The sequence below is a fragment of the Molothrus ater genome, chromosome 10 (genome assembly GCF_012460135.2).
Source record: "Molothrus ater isolate BHLD 08-10-18 breed brown headed cowbird chromosome 10, BPBGC_Mater_1.1, whole genome shotgun sequence".
Taxonomy (NCBI): domain Eukaryota; kingdom Metazoa; phylum Chordata; class Aves; order Passeriformes; family Icteridae; genus Molothrus; species Molothrus ater.
The window spans coordinates 2,602,533-2,629,446 of record NC_050487.2 but is presented as its reverse complement, the minus strand read 5'-3'; the positions used below and the strand labels follow the sequence as shown (position 1 = coordinate 2,629,446).

Here is a 26,914-nt window from a genome sequence, read left to right as displayed (position 1 = left end):
TAAGTACAGGGCTTTTTTTTCTTTAGTTTGCAAACACTGTAATCTGAATGCTTGTGCAGACTGGGAGGGTGAGGTGCAGAAATTCCCCTAAAGTCCCAGGGCCAACAGCTGGCAGATGTAGGAACAGCCCAGGCCTGCTGCTGCCCTACCCACTAAAGTACACTGCTCCTGTACTGTTCCTTCCATCATCTCCCTTCATGTACCTCCCCTCCCTTGTCCTTTCCTCCTTCCAGCCTCTGGGGCAAGGTGGGGCAGGGATGGGCATGGAGAGTCTGCATTGCTGAGCTCCATCTGGAAGGCAAAGCTGCTCAACTCCCCCTCCTTGCAACCAACATTCAAGGAGCTCAACAGCCAAGCCAGCTGGTAACAGCAATAAACTTGGCTGGTTTTGAGTAAATTTTTACCATCTCCAGATCTGGGCTAAAAATCCATCTTCTCCCCAAAGGGGGCAAATGCTGCCGGTTGTCCCATCTTGTGTCTGCCAAACCCTGTGACTCAGCAGTGACCCCAGGATGGAGCTCCACAGGGTTCCTCATTGGGGGCTGCACATTGCACCTGAACTCTACCACCACTGAGGCACTCCTGGCCTGCCTGCTCTTACATTCCCCACCTGGAATTCACCACACAAGTCACAGCAGCACAATAAAAGCCAACAGATGAGCTCAGTCATAACATTTGGTGCTTTGCTGTGCTCAGGTCAGGGCTCTGCTACCATCATTGGGGTTCCAACAGCAGGGAACCCCACACCATTATGGATGCCTGATGGTCTCACCCTTCATGGAACCCCTTTGTTGAATTTTTTTCTTTCAGTTCATCCCAGTTTTTCTTGGTGAAATATGTCTGCTGAAACTGCACTGAAGGTGCACACTGAAATCAGCAGATCATCTTGGTATTTTTGTGCAGGAGTTCTGGCTTTAAATCAGCTGTTGTCCCATGGAAACCCAGGCAGTGTTGGTCATGCCTCCTAGGGGATGTATTTTATCAGTTTTACCTGGCCTGAGTGTTATTCACTGAATTTAGCAGGGCTTTGTGTGGATGAAGTGCTGCATGCTATAACTTGGCAGGATCCATCTGCTCAGAGCAAACCTGGGTCATTTCTGTCTATTGCTCATTTTCTTTAAATGTACCTGTGCTGCTGGTCCCTTGACCATCTGAAACCAGGAAAGGCTCTGGTGCTTGGCAGGATTGCCTCTCACACCTGATGCAGGGTGCAAAGGAGGATGAGCATTGTTCTGTTCTGGAATTACTGTGTGTCTCCTTTCTCCAGATCAGACCCTGGAATAACATCTGCATGCAAGCCCTCCAGCACCCACAGCAGCTCCTGCTCTGTGCAGGCACCAGCCAGGGCTGTGTGTGCCCACACTGCCCCAGAGCAGCTCACCTGGGCTGGAATTTGGCTTTACTCAGCCTGTTGGAGGCCTCAACTGCTCTTGCAATCAGTATTTGTTTCCTAGAGCTCATTCAAGTGTGATTTCAGAGTTTCACTAGGCTTTTGCAATAACACACTCACTTGAAGGAAAAAAGGAAGAGGTGCAGCTTTCAGAGAAGAAAGTACCTGTGGGCATCAGTGGTGGCTCCATGCTAGGAACCTGTTCCAAGCCCCTGTGCCTGTCCTTTCCAGAGCCCAGCAATGACACTGAGTGTGTGCCCTGGCTGCCAAGAGTTTGGGATCACCCTCCATCAGTATATTTACCCCCAGGAGCTCTGGGGGCACCCAGCAGCTGTGGAATTGTGGTGCTGCACAAACACAGGGCAGGTGCTGCTGGCGTCCTCTCGCTCCTGTGTTGAGTGTTATTGCAGGAGCTGCCCCATTTGCACCAGCTGGGACAGTCCCTGTGTTCTGTGGGTGTTGTGTTCCCATAAGCAGAGATTGTCCCAGCAGCCTGCAATGCTGTCCCCAGCAGCCCCTGGCTGCCCTGTGCTCTCAGACCCCAGCAGAGAGGAGCTGCTCACCCTGCCCACGCTGCAGCTCCAGCGGATCCGTGCGGGCATGGGCAGCTGGAGCAGAGGGATTGCAGACTGGCTCCCCTCTCCAACCCCAGTCTGGAAAGGGCTGCCTGGGCTCAGGACCTCTCTGATTTCTGAGGCTGGGATGTGGAGTCACTCAGAGCAGGTTGCTCCCAAGTGGAGCACATCCTGTACAGGGCAGTCTTTGTCGATGGCAGCTCACTCCTGTACCTGATTTTCTCATAGGTGTGATGTGCATGTGTTATTTTTGGCCCTTCAAAGCAGGTTTGGTGGTCACCCATGCCAAAGTTACGTGTGAAATGAGGTCTTTCCAAGAGACCAACATGGAGTTTCTCCTCCCCTGGCCTGCCTGTGCTGTGTCTCCTGCAGACACTTCACCTCCCTCTGTGCAGCTCTCTGTTCCTGACATGGATATGGTACCACCCAGAAAGGTGGGTTTCACCCACTGGCTGTGTTGTTGTAGGCAGTGGTGCAATCGTGGCTCTGATAAAGGCGTTGGTTGTGCAGGCTTTGGAACCAGATCAGAATCCGAAATTCCCCTAGACTGGGGAAGGGCTGGGGTGCCAATACTCAGCTCTGAAAACATCTTTTCTCCCAATGAATAGCCACTGCTGCTCACTGCACTGAGAAAAGCTGGCAATCCCTGAGCAGACAAGGTGAGATGTGCTCATGTCTGGGGTCAGGTTTGCAATGGAGGAAGGCATGGTGGGAGCACAAGGTGTGGTGAAATTCCTGGAGAAAATGGTCTCCAGTAATCCAAATGGGAGTTCCCGCATGCTTCAGGCATCAAAGCAGTCCCTCTTGTGCAGGTGGGAGCCTGGGCTGGTCCCTGTGCCATGGCCAGACTCCACATGCCTCTGGTTTTGTTACTCATGCCTTAATCTTTTTGTTCCCTTGGGGAAACTCATAAAAGTAATTGTAAAATCTCTGGCAAGGCGCTGGGAGGAGAGGGAGGCGCGGGGAGCTCCCTGCCCCAGCTGCTCTGTGGGTGCTGCAGCCACCTCAGGGTGAGCTGGCCCTTCCCAGGGGCACTGTCCTAGGGTGATGTTGTGAGGCTGTATCCCCATTTGTGTGTTCTGTTTATGCTGGATATCATGTTCTGTGCCTTCAGGATTGGCTCTGAAGAGTGAAAGTTTTGTTTTGGTTTTGTATCAGCCACTTCCCCATGGCTGGCAGGACACACAGACAGGGCAGTACATGGTGCTGCTTTTGCTTTTTGCTTTGCTCTTGCTCCTGCTTTTTGCTTCTGCTCATTAGTTAGTTTAGCTAAGCAGTCCCAATTTTCCCTGGACTGTTTCTCCTTTCCCTTTTTTGGACCCACTCGAACCTGCTCCAGGCTGGGACCTGGGAACACCAAGAGTTTGCCCCTTGTGGCTGCAGCAGCTGCCCCAGCACAGGAGGGACTGAGAACAGAGCGACCACCCCCAGAGAGACTTTCTGAATTTGTCATCATTTCAGAGCGGTGACAGAGTGGTGTCACCTGGTATTGTTCATTCTGTGTGCTGGGGGTGCTGTGCCTGGTGAATAAACAGGTTCTTTCCACTTCTCTCCGAGGAATCCTTCCCGACCCTGCTAAGGGCAGGGGCCGCGTGGATTTGCTTTCTGGAGGGGCCCCCTTTGGAGGTTTTTTCCCAGATTTGTCCTAAACCAGGACAGGCACCCATGCAGGGCCTCACCCATCCCCTTCCCCTTTGGGCTGATCAAAAACCTCCCTGGAGAGCATGGAACTGTCAGAACTCAGTGCATCCCTCTGGGTGTCCGGAGCTGCTGGGACCCCTGCCAGGGGCTCAGAGACCCTGGCACACAGCCCAGAACACCTGGGGGTTTGATTATGACCCGTGGAGCAAATTACCAGCTTTGGATGAAGACCTGAAAGCCACAGAACTTTAAGTAGTGTAATAATAAAATTATCACTGGGTGAAGGGGTGGATTTTGGGGTTTTTAGAATGGGGGTTTTGGGGACAAGATGGAGGGACTTGGGCATGTCCAGCCTTTCTTCTTCTTCTTCTTTATCTCCATCTTCTGCAGTGGTGTTGGCACTTTTGGATTGGTCTAGAGTAGAAGCTCACTGTCTAACACAGGTGATAGGTATAGGAAAGCAATTGTAAACATGTTATCTGTAGTTTGTAGTATAAAGAGATAACACCGCCCCGGGGGCAGGCAGAGCGCCGCTGTCTGTCCTGCTGAGCGCACCTTGGCTGGACAGGAGAAAAATTTTATAAGATTTAATAAACAACTTTAAGAATGAAAACTGAAGAACTCCAGCTCATTCTTCGGACGTGTGGGCAGAAACAGAGACTTTTCACCTGCCTTGGGGCTGCAATTAACAACTAAACTCCCCAGATGGAACCAGCACCTGTGGTGTCCTCACCCTGGGCTGCTGAGTGCAGGGACCAGCAAAGGACACCGGGGACAGGACCTTCTGGAGGGCATCTCCCACACTGGGAGGCTGCACCACCCCCTGGAAAAGGGGATTAAGGCAAATATTTTGTTGTATGCTCCAGACAAGAGCACTGAGCACTGGGTATTTGATACCCCGGCGGGATCGCTCTCTGCTTGCCCGCCACAGCTAAGCCCGGTGCTTAGCATCAGGAAATCCCTCACAGCCCTGTGCAGCCTTTGAAGGCAAGTGTGACCCTTTGATTGGCAGCCCTAAATCTGACTGGACTTAAAATAGAACCTCAACATCAGCTCTCTGAAATTCAGCTCTCCTCAAGCTCCATTTTTTTGGCCCTGCTTAATTCTGGTTTCGACGTACAGGCATTATAATTAGGCAATTTGCAAATGGAAACCGTAAAAAGAAAGCAAAATAAGGCTGTGCTATGGAGTGACAGCCCTGTTCTCACCCTGTTAACTCTTTCCCTGGGCCATCAGAGATGGCATGCTGTGTTGGGTGGGCTCCTACTCTCATCTACAGGGATCCTTATGCCCTGGTTTTGTAACAGGTATTTCGAGCAATGGAGCAAACAGGGGAAATTCCAGTCTCTGACCTGGCTGACACCAAACACTCCTGCCCAGGTGTGTCCCACAGCTCAGAGGGTCTCCAGGCCAGAGGCTGCTTACATCAGTCTCAGAGTACTGGTGGGTGAAGCCTCATGCTAAGAGCTCTCTTCTGCTCTTCCTCCTCCATTTCCAGCTGCCTACAGTATTTCTGATTGCTTACCCCAGCCAAGGAACAGTGAAATCCACACAGACTTCCCCCCAGAGCTGGGAGTTTTTCACCAGTAATTTGTGCCAACTTTGCAGAGCACCCCAAATGAGACACCTCACACTGCCAACAGCTGCACAGCACAGGACATGGATGACAAAGATTTGTTTCTTTGTTTGATTTTAATTATTCTGCTTCACTGCAAAATCCCTTCCAGTTATCCCAGTATAAAAGCACTGGGTAAACAAAGCTGATTTTGCTTGTCTGATGTGTTGATGGCACTGGTGGATTTTGCTGTGCTGGGGAGTTTTGCCAGGATAGCTGCAGCAGCAGGACTGGGCAAGGGCAGGTGGCAGGAGCTGGATGTGCATCAATAGATTGGCAGCAATGCTCTGCACCTCCTGCTCAGTCAGTGCTCAGGAACATGAAGGGGGAGGCTGTTGCTGCCTCAGCCAGGATCCAGTGTGCTGTGAGCAATGCAGGCTGATCCCTGCTCGTACCAGGAATGTGGAGGGGCTTCCCAGCACTGGCAGCAGAGCGTGCCAGGGAAGTGTGTGCCCACATTCCCACAGCCCATCACACCTTGAGGCTGGGGGTTTTTCCTCAGGGCACCCCAAAGTGAGGTATTTCAGCACTCACAGCCTGAGCTCTGTGTAAAAGCCCAGGTCCCCAGGCAGGCAGGAGCCTCAGCTGGGGCTGTGCCCTGCAGGTCTGAACGGGCTGCTTGCAGGAAATCCTTTTGCCTGACCATTTCTGCCACCCTGACTTGCATTCAAACACTTCAGAGTCATCTGCTGGGGAGCTGCCAGTGGCCCAGTGCTGCTCTTTGGGTCTGGGTCATGCACAGACACGCAGGGGAAAGAATTCCTCCCCTCACCTCCTTATCTCTCCAGGAGGAATGCAGAGCAGCCTTCATTCAGTGCACACACACCATGCTGTCTCTAGGAATAACCTTCTGAAATTAACTTTTTGGAGCTTGGGAGAGGGGGATGCTAAAGAGGAGCTGATGGTTTTGACGGAGCTGGAGAAAGAGGGGAGCATGGAAATAATTAGCATTTCTATCCTTCTTTTTCCTGAAAATGGTGGTTCTCTTGCTCTCACATCTCTGAAATATCCCTTGAAAAAAGGAGGCCCCTTCTCACAGCAAACAAGCTGTATGATCTTGGAAACCATTTCATGCTGTTTCTGAGTGCAGGGACTCTTTGGAAGCCTGAGATGGAGTTTCCTGTCTCTGCTCTGTGTCCAAGGGGCACACCAGGAGCTGAGCTGTGATTCCCTCACAACACCTGGGAATCACAACTCCCAAAGGACACCACAATAGGACTCTGTTGGCAGTGTGTGCAAGCCAATTTGCTGCTTGCCTTCTACACTTTACTTCCCTGTCTGTGGTTGTTTGTCTCTGCTCTGCTGGTGCAGTTTCACTGCTGCTTTGGGCCGGTTCTTCTGCCCTCAGTGGTGTTGACTTTATTGTGGAAAAATGTGGGGAGGTGCTTGGAGAAGCAATTATTTTGTGTACTGGTTTTAGGCTCCTCATGTTTTGCTGCCTCCTTATCTTTCTGTTTCCCAAGAAGTCTTACAGATATTTCTTTCTGTGTAAGTTTAAATGCATGCACACCCATATACATGTATATATATTTATGTATATTTATGTATATATATTATGTATATAGGAGCCTGATACCTGCTCCTATCTACCTAATTAAGGTGTCCAGGGCATCTCCACTGGAGCATGGATACTTGCATGTATATACCTAGCAAAAAATAACAGTAAGGTGAGGAATAAGTCTTTTGTCCTTGGGTGTGTGTGGCAGCCATCTTGACACCTTCAGTGTCATGCTTTTTATTAGCTACAAGAACGTAAAATTTGGTGGGTGATTGGTTGATGATTTATCATCATGGTTTGTATTTTTGTTTGGGTTTTTTTTTGGGGGGGGGTTAGTTCTGGGGTTAATTCTATGTTTGGGGGTGGTTGTGGAGTGATGATGACAGTTGGTTATTGTTTTTTATACTAGGAAATATAGAGGAAGGTTAATTGAAAGTGCATTGATGACAAATGATTTGGATAATGTAGGGATATATGGTTTAATTATTTGACAAAAAAAAAGTCAAGATAAAAAAAGGGATGCATAAAATAGAATTTAAATACTAGTTCCTAGTAAATGATAAAATAATTAATATTATAAAATAATTAAAATGATATAATAATTAATAATTAATAATGATAAAATAATTAATGTGTAATTAAGATGATATGTGTAATTAATATGATAAAATAATACACACGCACACAGGTGGATATATATATATGGTGGGTCAAAGAAACTGTTGTTGAATTCCTGCAGTGTCCCTGAAAATGAGTGTGCATTCCCTTCATGTATTCCCTGAGAGGGGTTTTCACCCAGATCTGAAGGAATTTTACCAGGTGGCAGCATGTGGCAGTGGTAAGCACAGCCAGCAGGCACCGCACAGCACTGAAGGTGTCTGGGACTCAGTTCAGCCATGGATATTTCATGGCTCTCAGGCAGCCAGACTCCACTCCCCAGCCTCTTACCTCCCTGTGAAGAGGTGACAAGGCTGAAAAGAGCATTTTTGAAGCTATGAAAGACCTCTGGGACAAGGACACGTTGCCTTTGAGGAGGGGGTTATTGCCCATTTTGCTGTGGTGTCTGTCCCAGCTGTGGAAGGAGCTTTGGCTGGGAATGGCAGAGATGCTGGTGCTGGAGTGGAGCTGCTCTGCTGTAAAACACTCAGCTGCTGTCCTGGCTGGTCATTTCCACTGATGGCAGCCACTCAAACCAGCATTTCCCCTGTGAATGGGGAGTGCTGTCCCCTGCAGCTGGCAGCAGTGGCTCTGTCTGAGGGGCAGCTGTGACCCTGTTCACAGGGGTCCAAGGATGAGGGAAGAGATGAGGATCTCACTCCATGTTTCAGAAGGCTTGATTTATTATTTCATGATATATATTACATTAAAACTATACTAAAAGAACAGAAGAAAAGGTTTCATCAGAAGGCTAGCTCAGAAATAGCAAAGAAAGAATGATAACAAGGCTTGTGGCTTGGGCTCTGTGTCCAAGCCAGCTGACTGTGATTGGCCATTAATTAGAAACAACCCCGTGAGCCCAATCCCAGATGCACCTGTTGCATTCCACAGCAGCAGATAACCATTGGGTACATTTTGTTCCTGAGGCCTCTCAGCTCTCTCAGGAGGAAAAACCCTAAGGAAAGGATTTTCCATAAAAGATGTCTGTGACAGGCAGCCCCTGGCCCAGGCTGGCTCCTGGTGTTGTGCTGATGGCACCTGGGGCTGTCCCTGCTCTCTGGGGGTGCTCCCTGGCCACGGGCACAGCTCTGGAGGTGGCCATGGCACCCATGCAGCTGCTGGCAGGTGGGCACTACCCAAAACCATCTCAGGGCTGTTTTCCAGTGGCCCTGCATGGAGGGTGTGCCCAGGGCAGGCAGATCCCTCCTGCCCAGACCTGCCCCCCGTGCAGGGAGTGCTGCCTGCCCGGGCTCAGGGCAGGAGAGCTGTCTGAGGCTGGGAGAGGCCCCTCTGATGTGCATGCCAGCAGCTGCACACAGACACAGACAGCTGGATGAAAGGTGAAAGGTGTGTAAAATCCCCCCCGGGGGCTGGGATTGAAGCTGTGAAACCCAAAGCTTATGGAAACACTTAAGGCTTCATGTGGGGTAGTCATATTTCCCTCCAGAAGCAGTGGGAGCTGAGAGATCATAGCCTCTAACTCTACTGGTGTTTCATTTTGGAGCAGCCATGTGGTTTGGAAGCAAATTTCCTAATTGTCCTCACTCTCTGCACACTCCATGGGCTGGCAGTGCAGTTTTTTGCAGACAAACTGGGCTCATTCTGGTGGAAACCAGATCAGAAGTTCTGCCTGAGCCTGCAGCAGATGTTCTCCAGCTGTGGAAGAGGGTGTGGTGGATGAAAGCAGCAGCTGGTCCTCTGGGCAGCTGGGAAGGACAAGCATGTTTAGGGGCTTGCTCCAGGAGATTCAGCCCAGCTGGAAGTGCCATCCTCCAGCAGCACACGTGGGGGGTGTAGGAGCCTCAGAACCAACAGCTTCAGCCAAGTGATCTCCTCTATCCCACACAATTCTCTGCTCTTGTAGGCACTGCCCTTGAGCTTCTGTGACCTTGAGCCCTTGGTGAGCTGTGGCCTCAAGTGGGTGTTGAAGTTTAGCTGCACAGGTCATCTTGCTCGTGTCCCACACCTGCAGCCTGGCCTGTGCTGAAGTGTTTGCAGGCTTTGCCCTGCCAGGGTGAGGGTCAAGTGTCCCCCCTTTGTGCTGGGGTCAGCATGGGCCATCAGGAGAGCACTGGCTGCTGTTTTACACAGCAGGTGTTTGACAGAATGGCCATAATGGTTTTCTTCCTCCCCTTCTTCTTGCTGAGACCTCCATCAGAACAGATGCTGGATATTCCCTGGGGTGATCTGGAAAGTGATTGCAGCCATCCTGGGACACCTTGGGAAGGCCCCTGCTGCCTTCTGCAGCTGTAAAAGCCCCTCTGCTGGAGAGGATCAGGGTGTGGAGGCCCTGGGCTGGCAGCTGGAGGTGTTTTGCTGTAGGGGCAGAGCAGCAGCTGCCTTGCCCGCTGCTGTGCCCTGGCTGTGCTGCACTGTCAGAACTCAGTGCATCCCTCTGGGTGTCCAGAGCTGCTGGAACCCCTGCCAGGGGGCTCAGAGACCCTGGCACACAGCCCAGAACACCTGGGGGTTTGATTATGACCCGTGGAGCAAATTACCAGCTTTGTATGAAGACCTGAAAGCCACAGAAGTTTAAGTAGTGTAATAATAAAATTATCACTGGGTGAAGGGGTAGATTTTGGGGTTTTTAGAATGGGGGTTTTGGGGACAAGATGGAGGGACTTGGGCATGTCCAGCCTTTCTTCTTCTCTATCTCCATCTTCTGCTGTGATGTTGGCACTTTTGGATTGGTCTAGAGTAGAAGCTTGTAGGAGGACACAGGATGGGTAATGTAGAATGTAATCTTATCCCCCAATGAGTTGCAGCTGGACCCTGTTACTAAAGATTATGAGCAGGCTGGATGATAACAAGCAACACCTGTAACCAATAAGAACAAGTGTTATAAAAGAGTGGACTGAGTGGAACTGGAGTTAGAGAAGTCAGGTGGCTGCTGCAAGGACCAGGAACAGGCAGTGCTTAGAGGAGCTGCCTATGAGGAACTTTGAGGAGGTATGAAACTCTGTGCTATGGAATCCTTGCACTACAATGATAAAAGAACTCTTGCTATATAGGACAACAAACTATAATGATAATAGAACTCTTAGTATATATAAGACAACAGAAGCTCACTGTTTAACACAGGTGATAGGTATAGGAAAGTAATTGCAAACATGTTATCTGTAGTTTGTAGTATAAAGAGATAACACCGCCCTGGGGTCATAGTGCCTCTGTCTGTCCTGCTGAGAGGACTTCAGCTGGACAGGAGAAAAATTTTCATAGGTAAGATACAATAAACAACTCTGAGACGGAGAACTGAAGAACTCCGACTCATTCTTTGAACGTGCAGGCCGAAACAGAGACTTTTCCCGTGTCTCGGGGCTGCAATAAACAGTGAATCCCAAGACTGCACTGGGCTGAGCACTGGGGCAGGGAACAGCCCCAGGGCACTCCCAGTCTCACCATCTCCAGGTTCTGTCCCCCAGTTGCCACTGGGCAGGGCAGCAGAAGCTCCAGGTGAGGCTCAGAGCGGGGCCAGTTTGCTGCAGCTGTCAGGGAACAGCTGGAACACAAAGCTGCTCTTTCCAGGCTCAGTGCCAAAGTCTCCTGCTCCTCTTTATCAAGCTGGGCATCATCCCAAGCACACTCTTCCTGCAGGAATCACCTCCAGCAGGAAGGGGCAGAGCCTGCTGCTCTGATAGGGACATCCCCTCCCAGCTGCTTGATAAGGGCCAGGATGGGAAAAAGCCTCTCATGAAGGCAGCAGAGGGTCACTGCTCAAATCAAAGCATCTCCCAGCCACACACCGACCTTCCCAAGCACAGTTTGCTGCTTCCATGAGTTCTGTGTGTCCCATTTTTCATACTGTAAGTGAATAAAGTTCTTTCCTTTATTCCTAGGCTGGAGCCTGCTTTGCTCTGTTTCTGGTCACATCTCACAGCAGCCACTGGGGAGGATATATTTTATATATGGGGGCACTGGCATTGCACCAGTATCAAACCAGGAGACCACGATTCCTTTGTGCTTGCTGTTGGAGGATGAGCAGTGCCTGCTCTGGGGGCACAGGCCTCGAGGGGGGTGAGCTCAGGCCTGGGGCTGTGCACAGTGAGCTGGGCACTTTGGGGCAGCTGGGAGGGCTGGGCTCACAGCACCACTGCCTACACTGGGGCAGGATGGCAGGAGAGCAGCTGGGTGTGCCATGCCTGCTGGGGAATGGGCCTTGGAGAAGGCTGGGAGCAGTGGAAGGCTGGGCCAGGCACTGCCTGCCCGGGGGAAAGGCTCCAGTGGGAGCAAGGGAATGTTTGCACTGAGGGGCAGGGAAAAGAGGCCAGTGCTGGAGCTGGGGAGACAGTGGAGAAGTGATTCATGTGGCAGCTGGTTGGAGAGGTGCTTTTCAAGTCCTGCCTTATCTCTTTAATCTGAGCAATCCCTGGCATCTTGCTGGTGCTTTTCACCTCAAGATCTCTGAGATGAATACAGTCATCACCCCAAGCAGGAGGCTGGAAAAATTCAGGTGCAGAGCAGGTGGAGGTGAGAGGCAGGACTAAAACAAGAGCAGCTGCCCCACTCTGCTGCTGAAACTGTGCCTGCCCTGGAGAACCAGGGGGCTGCTGCCCAAGCCCAAGGCTGTGGTGGGGGCAGCTGAGCTCAGGGCTCTCCCCTGAGGCTCTGTGGTGGAAAGGGCTCTCTGCTCCTTCTGTGGGTCCTGATGGTCAAGGCAGGACAAAGCCCTGGCTCCTGCAGGGGTTTCTAACAGGTGTGTTTGTGAGGGCAGTGCCAAGCCATGGCAGATGCCAGGAGCCACTGGTCTCCTTTTGCCCAGAGTGTTGTGACAGCAGTGTGTGTGGTTTGGAGAACCTGTCTGTGCAGGTGCTGCTTTCCTTGTGTTCAGTGACCAGGCTGTTCTTCCATCACACCTATCAAAAGAACATCTCAGCCCTTCTGAGGAGTACATGAGGTGGTGTGATTGCTGTCCCAGGTGGATTGCTTGTTCTCACAGCCTCTCCAGTGGGCAGAGTCCACATTTTAAAGTGCTTTGCTTTGTACTTTCACACCCACGTAGGCTAAGGAGGGCAGGGCAGGGCACAGAGAGGTTTGAGGTTGTGTGGCTGCTCCTGAGTGGTTTCTTCCCACAGTGCAGAGGGGCCCAGGAAAGTCCCAGCTCCTACACAGGGATACTCTGCTCCTGTCTTGGGGCTGCTCTGTCCCAAGGAGCTCAGCCATGCCTCCCCTGCCTCACTTCCCCATCCCGCCTCACATTTGCTCTTCTCAATGCATGGAAGAGAAACAGCCTGAGCAGTGAAGATGGTGCAGACATGGGCAGGTGCTTCTGGGGCTGCCAGCCAGCCACTTTCAGGTTATCCCAGCTGGAGTGAGAAATTGTCCTTCAGCAGACTCCTGCTGCTGTGACGGAGGAGGAGGAGGCTGGGCAGGGGGAGAGGCAGAGAGGAGGGGGTTTGGAAGAACTCCTGGTAAAGGAAGGGCCAACCTGGCAGTGGTTTCTCTTACCCCAACAATCATTCCCTGCTGAGCAGCTTCCCAAGAGCCACCAAAGCTTCTGTGCTGCCATTTTCCCTTGCCTCCTTGGGAAGGGACCCTGGAGGGGAGGCATCATTCCTGTTTCTCCTCAATGGCATCCTGCAGAGCAGAATGGACAGCCCTTCAGCCCTGAAGAAGAGCCCTTTGAGCTGCTTCCTGAGGACCCAATCTCTTTGTGGCAGCAGATATGGGATTGACTGAAGTCCATTTGCTGGGTGGCGTTAGCTGTGGAAAACTTGATGGAAATGTTCTAATGCACTCTTCAATTCCAAATATGTGGTAGGATTGATGCAATTTATGCTGCCTAATGCAGGAGCCATAGGAGAACCTCAGAGCAAAGTGTTCCCAGGCTTTGGTAGGGCTGTGGTGATGCCTCCAGCCACGTTCTCATCAGGACTTTGACTTAGAGGTTAAATATCTCAGCAGTGCAGAACAGATCCAGGGCTGGCTTCAGCTTCTGCTGCATTATTCATGAGTATGGGAAAGCTCTGAAAAATGTGACAGACTTTGGGTTAGGTCCTCCACACAGCATTGCTCCTCATGAGATGAAATGTGAGCATGTCCCTGTGAGACAGGAGTGCACAGGCTGGAAGCTGTGGGATAATGGCATAAATAAGGGGAAGGTGAAGTCTTTGCTGTTTGTTTTCACTTTCCTCCCAAGGAATCACTTCTGCCAGTGACCTGCAAGCACTCCCAGCCATGGCAGCATGCTTCAGAGCACTTTGAAAACATTTGAATTTATTTTGCACAGGGTGTTGTGAGGCCAAGTTTTGTTGGGGGTGCAGAGGATCAGGAGCCCCTCCAGGCCCTCTGGAGAGGCCACACTGGCAGCACAGTCTCCTTTTTGCCCAAGTGAGCACTCAGCAAAGAGATAAGTGAGGATACAGCTCACATTCCCTTTTCCTGCCCTGTGCTCAGCCTGCTCAGGCAGTGATGTGCAGGGGCTCAGCACCACTCCTACATCTCTAAAGCAGTTTGGCCTTGTCAGTGAGGGTGGTTGTGGGACCTCAGGCTGGAGGAGGAGTGAGGGAGAAGGCAGGGATGCTCAGAGGCCCCAGGGGTTGTGTGTGTCCCAGAGAAGACAGCATGGCAGGGCCCCAGTTTCTCTTACATACTGATGAAGCTCTGCACTTTCCTAGTGGGAAAGGGTTTGGTCCTGTTGCTGAGAAATAAGTGAGAGTTTTCCTCTTGGTTTGCATGAGAGCAGGTCTGGGAGTGAAGTTTCCATAAAGGGGATTGTTTTGCATGTGGGTTTTCTGTCCACCTGGGCGTATGTTGCTATAAAAATCAGTAAATGCTTTGTACTGAAGGCATGTGAGGGTCCTGAGGGTTGTGTCCAGCCTTCCCCACATCCCTGTGTACACAGCAACTGATCTCTGCTTTTTCATTCTCCATTCACAAGCACATGCCTGGAACAGCACTTAGGCAGGGGACAAAGCCCAGCTCTGCTGCTGTCCCAGCCCTGCCTGTGCTGGGGAGATGTGCTGCATCCAAACAGGTCTGGCTGGCCATGCCTGAGCCCAGGAATCTGGTCTGGGAGCTGCTGCTGGCTGTTTCCAGCCTGCACATGGGGTGTCTGTGCCTCTAAACCCTGCCTGTGCCTTGGGAATGCAGTCCCAGCTGCACATGGGGTGCAGGGTGCTGGGGATTCATCCCTGGGCTGTGCCCTGGCAGTGCAGGGTCACCACCCCTGCTGCCTGCTGCAGCTGTGACAGCAGCATCTGCCTGGGCTCTGCTGCTGTGTGCAGAGCCTGTGTGAGTGAGGGGCAGCTTCCACCAGCAGCTGCCAAGGACAGAATTCACACAATTCACAGAATCACCGGGTTGGAAGAGACCTTCAAGATCACAGAGTCCAACCCAGCCCCAACAGCTCAACCAAACCCTGGCACCCAGTGCCACATCCAGGCTTTGTTAAACACCCCCAGGCATGGGGACTCCACCACCTCCCTGGGCAGCCATTCCAGAGCTTTATCACTCTTTCAGTGAAAAACTTTTCCCTGCTCTCCAGCCTGTATTTCCCTTGGCACAGCTCGAGGCTGTGTGCTCTGGTTGTGTCAGTGCTGCTGGAGAAAGAGCCCAGCCCCAGCTGAGCACAGGCACCTTTCAGGAGCTGTGAGAGTGATGGGGGCAGCCCTGAGTCTCCTTTTCTGCAGGCTGAGCACCCCCAGCTCCCTCAGGGCTTCCTCTCAGGGTTTGTGCCCCCAGCCCTTTGGTGCTCTCCATTCTGCACCGCCCAGCTGGCAGCAGGAGCTGCTCCCTTCCTTCTCCTGGGGACAAGGTGGGAGCAGCTGGCAATGCACCTTTGGGTTGTCACTGGAGAGGTGCTTAAAATGAAGAGCAAAGTATTATTGCTCTTGTACAGTCCTGGCTTTGCTGAAACCAGATGGGTTTGAAGTAAATATGGAGTTCCTTTGTCCAATGTAATTAGAAGCTGAAATTCGTGTGTTTGGAGTGCTGTGAGTAATCCTCTGCTTTCTTTCTGAAGAAACATCCTTTTTTTTTTTTTTTGTTACTGAACACTGGTGACTTGCAATGGATTCCTGCAGTACTGGTTGGATAGAGGACAAGGAGGTCATATAAAAAGTCACCCTTGGTTTGAAATGAAGGCAATGAAAAATGAGTGCCTTGTACTAAAAGTGTTGCTGGAGATTGTTGGCCAAGGATTGCAGTCTCACTTTCCTATTTTTAAAACTCTCTCACCAGCTGTGATGTGACCCTTCCCTCCACACCCACAACAGAAAAAAAGCCCTTACTGATTAGAAACAGGAAATAATAAAACTCACTAACCACAAAGTATTTTCAAAGACACAAAATAAACAAGCAGAGATAGTGGGAAATAGATATTTCCTGCTGATCTCCTTTCAGCACAGTAACCATAGCTAATAATTATAGTCCCTGGGGATTTACAGCTTTTGGAGGGAATGTTTTTAGGATGATGCTGTCAAACTGCAGTAAAATATTTTCATCAGAGTCTCTCCCAGCATAGCAATAAGGTGGCCAGGAGTGCCATGAGATGCATTGGAGACACCTTCTAGAAGTACAAGAGCACTTCAGGCTGATCTGGGGCAGGGAGCTGCTCTCCTTGCTGGTCACAGTGGGGTGCACTGGAGGTTCCCCTGGTGGGTGCAGCTGTGGGGGCTCGTGTGACCCTGTTCACAGGGGTTCTTGGATGAGGGAAGAGATGAGAATGTTGACTCCATGTTTCAGAAGGCTTGATTTATTATTTTATGGTATATATTACATTAAAACTATACTAAAAGAATAGAATAAAAGGTTTCATCAGAAGGCTAGCTAAGATAAGAATAGAAATGAAAGAATGATAATAAAGGCAGCAGTCTCAGACTCTGTCTGAGCCAGCTGACTGTGATTGGCCATTAATTAGAAATATCCAAGATGGGCTAATCAAAGATCTACCTGTTCCATTCCACAGCAGCAGATAACCATTGGTTACATTTTGTTCCTGAGGCCTCTCAGCTTCTCAGGAGGAAAAATCCTAAGGAAAGGATTTTTCATGAAAAGATGTCTGCGACAGGCTCTCATGGCATGGGCTTTTATCTGACCTCAGCTCTATTTGTGACAGTAAGCTGGGAAGATCTTGAATGTCTTTTCTGTGCCAGGATTCTGCAGTTTTCTTTGCCTGGTTGGTTTCTCTACCCATGGGTATTCTGTGTGCTTTGCTGCCGTGGTTTGCTTGGGCTGGCCCCACCTCCCACTCTCCTCTGGACCTTTGCAATGGGATCAGCATGAGGATGATGATGATGATGTTGTGTACTTTTCACATTAGTGATCACTCCAAAGGGCCTCATCAGGAAACGGGGAATCTTCATTTTCAGGCAGAGGGTGGAGAGTGAGGTTGATGTTTGTGCAGTTCTGGATCTGTGCAATTCTGTGTCTTTGCCTGACGTCTGACCTGCCTTGCCTTCTTCCAGCCAGGTGTAGGCCAATTGTTTCTCCTGCCACCCTCATGCCACTGCTCCTAATGGCTCTTCGGGAGGGCTGGATAAAAGGGAAAGCTTCCCAGGAAAAGATGCTAAACCCGGAGGCGCCGGTTTTCACTCCTTCAGCACCTCATCCAATAGATCTCTCTGCATAATGAGCCCCTCGGACTGCGGGCCGTTCATTAGTATGCTCCGTGTTTGTTTAAGAGCTCCCTGCTCTTTTATTCCTGCTGTGAGCAGCTTCTAACTGCCTTTGAGATGAAAAATGGGCACCAAATTTTGCCACCAAGTGAGTAGATTTGTCCCAATCTCCTCTGTCCAGTTTGCAGGGAATTTCACCTTCTGCTTTCTAGATGATCTTTGTGACAGTAAAGGCTGTTATCAGTAAAAGCTAAAGCATCGATCCAGCCTGATAAACCCAACTCCCTATTTCCTTCATAACTTCTAAAGTGTCCCTGTGATGCAGGCAGGGCTGTCTGTGTGTGTGGTGAACGCTGCTTTCCTACAAAGGGTCAGGGGCAGCCCCCAAACCAGCCCTTCCAACTGCATCCAGGAAAAACTCTTTGTGAAAGAAGCAAATCAAAGCAGATACTCAAACACTCTTTATTCAGAGCACACGGGGCAAGGCTGGGAGAAATGTCAGTCGTTATCTTCAAAAGGTTTATTTAGAACTTTTAGTTATGGAAACAAAAAGAAATCCCTAAATATACCTCTATGGAACATATATATATATATAACATATATATATATACACATGTACTCACAAGCTCTAGAGCAGTGTCAGGCTGGGAACAGCAAAGCCTGAGTGAGCAACCCACAGAGCATTTCTAAACAGCCTAAAAGGTCCAGACCAAGTCTCTCCCTTTTTCTTTTTTTTTTCCTCCTAATAATTGCAGCATTTTTACAGGACTCAACACTGGAATCTCCTACACTGCACAGGGTTGATATTAAAAATACAAAGCAGAAGAGACCAGTTATTGCTTACCCTTTTATCCAACAAAGGAATCTCAATGGCTTATGTGAGATCTGAAGGTAAATTTGATTCCAGAGAGGTTTGTTGCTTATTGCCTTGTATTTTTTATTAATAGAAAGTTAATTATTTTAGAATGCAAGACAAGAAAACTATATCATTATTATACACTAAAGAGCACGAGAGGATTCTAGACAATAATTTAGATGTATTAAATAAATAAGAAATAATAGCAGCCTTCTACAATGCAGGCTACACATAGGTTTACTTCGGTTTGAAGTACCCAGGTCTTTAGTACACCTACAGGAACAGATTTGCTCCACAAGTGTTTTAAAGAAACATATCTATAAGATACATACGTAAGAGTGTCTAAGGTTAGGACAAAAATGGAAAGCACACTTTACCACGGTCTCCACATATCTAATGACCCCATTCTGGGGTTGTTATGGGAAAAATTTGGCTGCAGAACCTGTCTGGGAGGTGCAGCAGCATCCGCCTGGTTGCAAAGCGGCAGCGAGGGCGGCTGGAGGGGATTTTTGGCAGCTTGCTTGTTCTCCGCAGGGTAGAGGCGCTCCTGGGCCGGGTTTGTGCCGCGGGCGCTGCCCTTGGGGCTCGGGGCGCTTTTGTGCGTCGGGAGCGGCTGCAGAGCCGGGCTGCCGGAGCGGAGCGCTGCCTTGCAGGGATCCTCGCCCGAGCGGGGCAGGGATTTGAGCAGGTGGTTCAGGAGCCGCGCCCCCAGGCTCTTGTCCATCCACTCGCAGGTGAGCAGCAGGTTGTGCACCTCGTGCATGCACTGGATGTAGCCGGTGCTGTACCTCTGCTGCGCCTCCAGCCCCACCTTGGAGTCGGCTGTGCGGGACAGACACAAAGGGTGAGCGGGGCACGGTCACCGGGTGGCGTCTACAGCGCCTCTGGGTTTAGAGATGCTTTGTTTGCGGGGGTAAGGTGAGCAGGGGGTGAGCCCTGTGCCCCGCTGCCCCGCGCCGAGGCAAAACTGCGCCAAAAAGCAGAAATCGGCTCAGGAAGGGAAAAACGCCTTCCGTGGATTCAGCAGTGCCCGGCTCCATCTCCCCATCTAGTGGAGAAAGCCAAACCCCGGCAGGCTGGGCCTGGGCGGTCTGAAAGGGGCTTTGCCAGGCTGCCAGGGCACCAGACCCGCTGGCACAGGGCAAGGGACCGGGCACTCACCCAGCATCTTGCTGCTCTGGATGTTCTGGAGGTGCTTCACTGTCATTTCCAGGATGTCTGCTTTTTCCAGTTTAGACTGCTGATAGGGAAAGAATGCAGCAGTTAGAGGCAAAGAAGGGTTTGCACCGTGCCCAGTTTCTCTAAAGATGAGGCATTTCCCTTCCTCCCACCCCCAACCCAATTTCCCACCAGCAGAAGGACAAAAAGCAGCATAAAATGAGGACTTACATCCAGGTGAAATGCACCCACAACAGTCTCCTTCAGCTGGTCTAAGCAGTTATTAATCCTTTCCCTTCGCTTCCGCTCAATGAGGGGTTTCCTTAACTGGCAAAGAAAAGGAGCAGGAAAAATTGCAGTTGATATTTTCATTTCCTCTCCCTGCTGCAGTCCAGCAAGGCCAGAGATCCTTCCCTGTGTGAAGCCAGAGCAGGGTGACACTGCTCAGCAGGGACAAGGTGTGGATGGAGCATGTGCTCATCCCTGAGGTGGCATCACCTCTCCCTTCTCCCACTTCCAATCGTTTCAAACACAGAAACTCTCTTCACCCGATCAAAACAGAGAGGAGGCATAGAAAGGAAGCAGAAAAACACCCACATGAGTTAAAATCAGAGAAAACATCTTTCTAAGAGGAGAAAAAGCATTTGTGACAGTAAAAGCAGTTATCAGTAAAAGCTAAAGCATGGATCCAAATCTAGAGCGCTTCCTGTGCCCTGGGAGCAGTGGCTGGCACCCTCATTCACATGCCCAGCTCAGGAGACACTTACCTTCCTCTCCTCCTTGGTGCTGGCCACCTTGTGCGTGCCCGTGGTGGCCGTGGCCGTCATCCTGGGGCAGGCAGGCTCGGCGGGATGGGATGGGATGGGATGGGACGGGACGGGACGGGACGGGATGGGATGGGATGGGATGGGATGGGATGGGATGGGATGGGAAGGAGGCGCTCGGGCAGTGGCTCGCTCCCCTTCCAGATGGGCTCTTTGCTGCTCCGCTGCTCCTCGGCTGTATTTATAACCCCAAATTAGCATCTGAAAGGCAACTTTCCTTGGCGGGACTTCTTTTCCCACACGAGGGGTCGAGCCCGGAGGTTTGTGGCCATCAATCAAGGCTGACAGGTCACTGCTTCTTTTCAATGACCACGCCGGCCCCCCCAAACGGCGACAGATGTCCAGCCTCCGACGCTGGGCTTTGGAGGGATCCTTTGTTCGGGAAGAAGGGGAGGAAAATGGGCGCGCTCGGAGCAGCTTGCACGGCTCCTCGTTCAATTCGCACAGATTCCCAGGGAGGGACACAATAGCCGGGAAGCGGTTGAATTACACCTGGGAAAATGCCTTCCACTCATCTTTTTCTCTTCTATCTCCTTGAAGCCGTGTCTGTTTTTACCTGCTAGCCTGACCCCAGTCGTTTCACAGCATTGTAACAGCCTCTTAATTTAAGAATAGAGTACTTCAGCTAGGAGTTCCTGCTCTCAGGGATTATTGTTACAAGGAAATGGTGATCGATTAAAAACTGTTGACAGCAGATACCCCAAGGAAGGTTGTTTCCATCACAGAAATCCTCTAGGGAAAACATGGGAACTTTATTTACCTCCTGGGAACCTGAATTATCTGTTGGAGCTGGGTGGATGTAGGTAATCTGTAACTCTTTTGGCTGCTCTGCAGAATTTAATATTAAATTTACAGGGTATTGAAGATACTATCAAACCTAGAGCTGAGTTAGTCCTGTGGAAGCTTTACTTCTCTGGGCTTTCCCCCCATGCTGTGAGGCTTGGGTGGCTTTGTGAGGAAGGGGGTTTTTCTGTTTGCTGCTCTGGAATGCTGGGGCAGGGGATGAGGGCTCTTTTCAGGAGGCTTGGTGTGGGGTGAGAATGCACTTTTATACTTCCTCACTTCTGCCTGGCTTGGGGGAGAGTATGAAGGCGTTTTCATGACCTTGCATTTGCTTTCTGAAGCTGCTTTGCTGATGAGCACGATTTGGCAGCGTCCTGCTGAGTCCCTCAGGTGAAGCCCTTTGGATTGGTGTTGAATGTGTCACCTTATTGAAGTGGAGAGGAAGCAGCTGCAGCGGTTCAGAAGCACTGCAGGCCCTCCCAAGGCACTGGGGGGATTTCCCAGCTCCTGGGAAAAAGAAATAGTTTATTCAAATAAATAAAAAATAAGAGCAGCATTCTACAAGGCAGGCTACACATAGGTTTACTTTGGCTGGAAGTACCCCAGGTCTTTAGTACAGCCACAGGAACAGAACACTCCACAAGTGTTTTACAGAAACATGTCTGTAAGGCAGATGGTGCGTGGCTGCAGAGCCCTGTGCCCCTCCAGCCCTGGGTGGGGACATTCCCCAGTGACAGCAGCGAGGACATCGCGCTGCTCCTTGCTCAAGCACCATGTGGGTGTGAGTGTGTTTGCCTGTGTGTCAATGCAAACATACCTGCAGCACCTCTGCACGCCCCGCTGCCTGGGCTCATCACCAAAACATGTCCCCAGCCATGGGACCTGGCAGGCAGAGGCTGTTTGGCAGTCACATGCAGAGCTGGGGTGCAGTTCCTTGGTTTTATAAGTGCCCTACTTTGGCAATGGCCTGGGACGAGCTGGGGTGGTGGCTGTGCTGGGAGAGGAGGGTTGGGAGGGGAAGGTTCACAACTTATCCGTTGTGCCAGGTAAAGGGGTGGGATTCTTATCTCTGGGGTGTTGTCTTCAGAGACAGCAAAAGGAGATCCCCATCAGCCAGCCCAGGCTCCTCACTTGTGAAGACTCCTTTGGTTTTCCAAGCTTTTTCCATTCCAAGGAAATGGATTGTTGCTGCTATTTATAAAAGGTGTAGCTGAGGCCACATGATTCCAGCAGCTCGGCCAGGAGGAGGCAGGGCTGGGCTGGGGCAGGGGGCACAGAGCACACTCTGTGTTTTGTGCCCAGGCTGGCAGTGCCTGCCCATCTCCCTCCACCTTGTGCAGAGAGCAGCACCTTCCCCAAGCACCCAGGGCAGCAGGGAGAACCTGAGATCACCTCAGCTCCTGGTCCAGCTGAGCACAGCAGGGGTGTCAGCAAATCCAGAATTACCCAAAGCTCTGAAAAGCACATCCCAAACCTACTGGCACTGCTGCAGGGCGCAGCGTGTGCCCCGTGTTGGTGGCCCGGAGGCTGGCCAGGACAGTGCCACCAGGACAGCTCTCTCAGTGTCTGTGATGGCAGCACCTCCTTCTCAGCCTCTCTCCCTCCCTTGGCCCTGCTCGTGGCTGCTGCCTCGCCCTGCCTCCTGCGCCTTTGTGCTGCGAGCTGCCCCAGCCCCGGGGCTGTTCCCGGGAGCACCAGGGGAGTTGGTGGCCAGGGGACACCGGACTGGCAGGACAGGCCCCGGGTGCCAGCCCGTGCCCAGCCCAGCCGGGCACCGCAGCCCCTTGGCTTGCCCACGGGCATCTGCTGCGGGCGAGCTCATTTCAAGGTTCATTTGTAAGACAGCGCCGCAGTGCAAAAGAAGAGCAGCTTTGGCTGTAAACAGTTATTTTACACCTCTCAGTCACGGCAAAAGCCTTTATTTCGGAGGCGGGGGTGCGGGCGGGAGAGCTGCCCTGGCTTTGGGCAAGGCTGACATCTGTGCCGGGGATTGCAGGGACCCAACAGCCCCATGCTAATGAGCATTACAGGAGCTTTCTGCGAATTCCCGCTTTCCTTTTGCGTTGCCACTGCCAGGTTTCACTGAAAAGGGGATTCTCCTTTGTAAACAAAGCCTCCCTTTTTTCCTGGGCTTTCCAAAAAAAAAAAAAAAAAAAAAAGAAGAGAGAGGGGTGAGCGCTGCTTAGAGTTTTCCCTTTTTTTTTTTTTTTGCTATTTGTCTACACTTCACACTCCGGAGAAAGAAAACAACTTTTAACATCTGTTCCTGCAGTATTTAAGAGGGAAAGAAAGGCTGTTGAAAAGGGGGAAAGTGTGGCAGATGTTGGCAGGTTCCCTCGGGCGCAGATGTCCTGCTCCGAGCAGGGCTTTCCTCGGGGAGCGGCGGCCGGGGCTCCTCTGAGCTCGGGACACGCGACTGCCGAGCGGGCGGGGGACGTGGGAAAGCGCCGCCGAACAAAGGCGCTTATTCAAACAAACCCCAGAGCCGTGAACAATCTAATCACCAGCAGAGAAATGGGCAGCAGCCCCCGGCCCCGCCAGCGAGGGCTCGGGGGCAGCCGGTGGCCACGGGACGAGGGAATTTGACCGGGCTGCAAGCGGAGTGTCCCTTCCTTGCCCCCTGTGCTCCCTCTGAGCATCCAGCACGGAGCTGTGGCCAGGGATCCATCCTTGCTGAGGTGCTCTGCAGGCCGGCTGTGCCACGCAGCAGCACAGGGGATGGAGGGCAGGATGGGACCCTCGGGATGGAGGGCAGGCACCTCTGGGCAGGCATGGAACCCTGGGGATGGAGGGCAGGCACCTCTGGGTGGGATGGAACCCTCGGGATGGAGGGCAGGCACCTCTGGGGGGCATGGAACCCTTGGGATGGAGGGCAGGCACCTCTGGGTGGGATAGAAGCCTCGGGATGGAGGGCAGGATGGGACCCTCGGGATGGAGGGCAGGCACCTCTGGGCAGGCATGGAACCCTCGGGATGGAGGGCAGGCACCTCTGGGCGGGATGGAACCCTCAGAATGGAGGGCAGGCACCTCTGGGCGGGATGGAACCCTCGGGATGGAGGGCAGGCACCTCTGGGTGGCATGGAACCCTCGGGATGGAGAGCAGGCACCTCTGGGCGGGATGGAACCCTCGGGATGGAGAGCAGGCACCTCTGGGCAGGATGGAACCCTCGGGATGGAGGGCAGGCACCTCTGGGTGGGATGGAACCCTCGGGATGGAGGGCAGGCACCTCTGGGCTGGATGGAGCCCTCGGGATGGAGGGCAGGCACCTCTGGGCTGGATGGAGCCCTCGGGATGGAGGGCAGGCAGGCACCTCTGGGTGGGATGGAACCCTCGGGATGGAGGGCAGACACCTCTGGGCTGGCCAGGGCTATCCCACACTCAGGACAAGGCAGCACCAGAGGAGGGACTGTGGGACATCTTCGATTGGGCTTTTAAGAAACAGCTTCTACCAATATAATAACAATAACAATAATACAACAGGGACATCTTCGATTGGGCTTTTAAGAAACAGCTTCTACCAATAAAATAATAATAATAATAATAATAATAATAATAATAATAATAATAATAATAATAATAATAATAATAATAATAATATTGTCGTTAATAATCATAACAATAAGCCTCCAATCCTATTGATTACATCCAGTTGAAATAGCCTTGTAAAACTGACTTTGATTGGGGAAAAAAAAGTTTATTTTAATGAAAGCAAAAATTTGGAGAGAACTTTTCATTCGCCTTCTTTCTGGCTGATAAAATAATTTCAAATAAGATTTTTCCATGAAAGCTGGTAATATTTCTGTTTAAGCACTTTGGAGGAAACAAGTGAGAAGCCCAGAGAAAAAGAAGCCGAGCCAAGAGAATTCACATAAGAGAGTAATTAATTCCAGTTTGGTGTTAAGGCTGAGGAGCTCTGTGATTGTTCCTCTAATTCCTGCAATTTTCAGCCTGCTTCATCTCTGCCCCAGTCCATTTTCTCTGGGTTCTGGGCAGGGCAGAGCTGCTCCTGCCAGCGAGGCTGCCATGTGCCAGGACAGCTCTTCCTTTTCCCTGCTCAGGGCTGGAGGGGACAGCCAGGTGAGTTGAGCTGAGTTGCTTCTTTGGAGGCCAAGGATGGGGGCAAGGAGCCCAAACCCTGCTGGGAGTGTCAGCTGTGTTCCTCCTGCCAGCAGAGCCCTTTCTGCACAGCAGCTGGGAAGCAAGAGGCATCTCAGCTGGGTGAGGAGCTCCATGCTGCAGGAACTCCATGCTGCACAGCCCAGGCTGGTGCCCCCTGCCTCCTGCAGCTTGGGGTGATACTGTGGGCACCAACTCAGACCCTGACAGGGCTAACAAGGAGGCTTGTGCAGAACTGAGGCAAGCCAAGCCCAACCTTGGTCCTGGCTGGTTAATGAATGGCCTCGTTAAGGCAGCTCAGCCTTTTCTTACTGTAAGAATAGAAGAAAAGGTTTCATCAGAAGGCTGGCTAAGCTAAGAATAGAATCCGAAAAAATGATAACAAAGTTTCAGTCTTGGACAGAGAGTCCGAGCCAGCTGACTGTGATTGGCCATTAATTACAAACAAACCAACATGAGACCAATCCCAGATGCACCTGTTGCATTCCACAGCAGCAGATAACCATTGGGTACATTTTGTTCCTGAGGCCTCCCAGCTTCTCAGGAGGAAAAAATCCTAAGGAAAGGATTTTTCATGAAAAGATGTCTGCGACAGGGGACAGTGGCTGCTGCCAGCACAGGCTGTGGGTTGGCCCTGATGTGCAGCCACGGGGCACCCTCTGCACCCTGTGCCCCCTCCCTGGGCTCGGGCTCCAGGCCTGCCCTGCCATGAACAACACTCCCCAAGGAGAGGCTGCTTTACAGGGGCTTTACTCACTCTGAATAAAGAGGGTTTTGTCCAGCTTTTTCAGACGGCTGCTTCTGCCTCAAGGCTGAGGTTTTAAAAGGAGTAAAGCTCTCCTTCAAAACGTTTAAATCTGGATGTTTCTCAGTAGCCACAATTCCCAGGCAGGCTGTGCTGAAGCCCTGCCTCACCAGGGCTGTTCTGCTGCTGAGCTGTTTGGTCGGGAGGAATGTGAGGAGCAGCAGGACGTGCCAGTGCAGTGACTGGGGAGCAGGCGGAGCCGGGGCAGGCGGGCAGGCTCCCGGCACTCAGGCACCTCTCCCGGGGATTACTCACTGCTGGATGGCCCGGGGACACCAGGGCCACCTCTCCTGACTGGCCTCGGTTCAGCATGTTGGACCTGCCATGGCCCATTCAGCCCCGTGCAGCAGCAGCATTTGCAGGAGGAACACGTGTCCTGCAGGCCGTCCAGGACAGGATGGTGCTGGAAATGGGTTGGTCAGAAAAGCAAAGGATGATTTATCTGTTCTTGAGATGTGGGGAAGGGCATTGGGAGAGCACAGTCCCAATGAGCAGATGTGGGGAAGAGCATTGGTTGGTCAGAAAAGCAAAGGATGATTTACCTGTTTTTGGGATGTGGGGAAGGGCATTTGCTGTGTTGAGAGCACAGTCCCAATGAGCAGACACCACCCACGATGGGATGTGGGCCCAAGATCACCATCAGAGCTGGCAGAAGGAAGCCATGGCTGTGCTGGGAAGGCTGCTCCTGACATCTCTGTGTTGGGATCCTTGGGGATGGAGTGACACTGTGTGTGCCAGGTCACGGTTTCTGGCAGAGGGTGGGAGGTGATGGGGTTGGTGGCTAGGTGAGCCTTGTGTGGTGACTGGGGAAGAAGCACAGGGCATCTGGCAGATGAGGTTGGTGTCTGTGGTGGCCTATCAAAGCCTGTGAGTTCACCATGGTGTGGGCAGGGAGCTCACCTGCTCCTCCTGCTATAGCTAAAGAGAGAGGTCATACATGGCATTGGACAGTGCCACATGAAGTATTTTCATCACAGAGAAAGCCCAGCTCCAAAGGAGCACTGAACATCTGGAAATTCTGTTGACATCTCTAAATCCATCTCCTTTACCAAGTGCACCAAACCCCTCTGGCCCCAGCTCAGCCCCCTGGGTACCAGCTGGCTCTACCATCTTTGGGAGTGAACTCCTGGGACAGGAAATAATTACAAGGCTGGTACCAGCTGAGTAATTCTCAGCTTTTCTTTCACACACCCCCATCCAGCCTTGGTGTTAAGGATCAGCTGATGCTCTTGCCATTGCTCAAGCTGTCTCCTGCCTGGCGGGTTAGCAGTGCTCCAGGCCCCACAGGAAATCTTATCTGCTGCTTCTCAGCCAGAGTGCTTGAAACACAGCTCCTGGGCCAAAAGCACCTTATAGGAAGCAGAAAATCTGATAAGCTGTGTGGGCGGTGGCAGGCTGTAAGGGTTAGCCCCTTGCCTGTGTTGAATTTTATATGGCCTCA

At 51.6% G+C, this 26,914-nt stretch overlaps 1 protein-coding gene across 2 annotated transcripts; it reads right to left on the bottom strand.

The window, feature by feature from the left end:
- Nucleotides 1–17,411: 17,411 nt before the first annotated feature.
- LOC118690159 (transcription cofactor HES-6-like) lies at nucleotides 17,412–20,020 on the bottom strand. Of its 2 annotated transcripts, none has more exons than XM_036388887.2 (4): nucleotides 19,712–20,020; nucleotides 19,176–19,271; nucleotides 18,948–19,026; nucleotides 17,412–18,608 (listed from the first exon to the last, which is right to left on the bottom strand). In XM_036388887.2, exons 1-4 carry the CDS (start codon nucleotides 19,967–19,969, stop codon nucleotides 18,160–18,162), a joined length of 882 nt encoding a protein of 293 aa, XP_036244780.1. In that variant the 5' UTR covers nucleotides 19,970–20,020; the 3' UTR covers nucleotides 17,412–18,159. The 2 variants fall into 2 exon arrangements, with proteins under 2 accessions (XP_036244780.1, XP_036244781.1); XM_036388888.2 differs by having other exon boundaries at nucleotides 18,948–19,023.
- Between the last annotated feature and the right edge of the window lie 6,894 nt (nucleotides 20,021–26,914).

Excerpts from the sequence above, each read along its gene's own strand:
- LOC118690159 (XM_036388887.2), bottom strand. The coding sequence starts at position 19,969 with ATGCTAATTTGGGGTTATAAATACAGCCGAGGAGCAGCGGAGCAGCAA. Across the intron at positions 19,272-19,711 it reads GCACCAAGGAGGAGAGGAAG|TTAAGGAAACCCCTCATTGA; the intron begins GTAAGTGTCTCC and ends TTTCTTTGCCAG. Across the intron at positions 18,609-18,947 it reads CCAGAGCAGCAAGATGCTGG|CCGACTCCAAGGTGGGGCTG; the intron begins GTGAGTGCCCGG and ends TGTCCCGCACAG.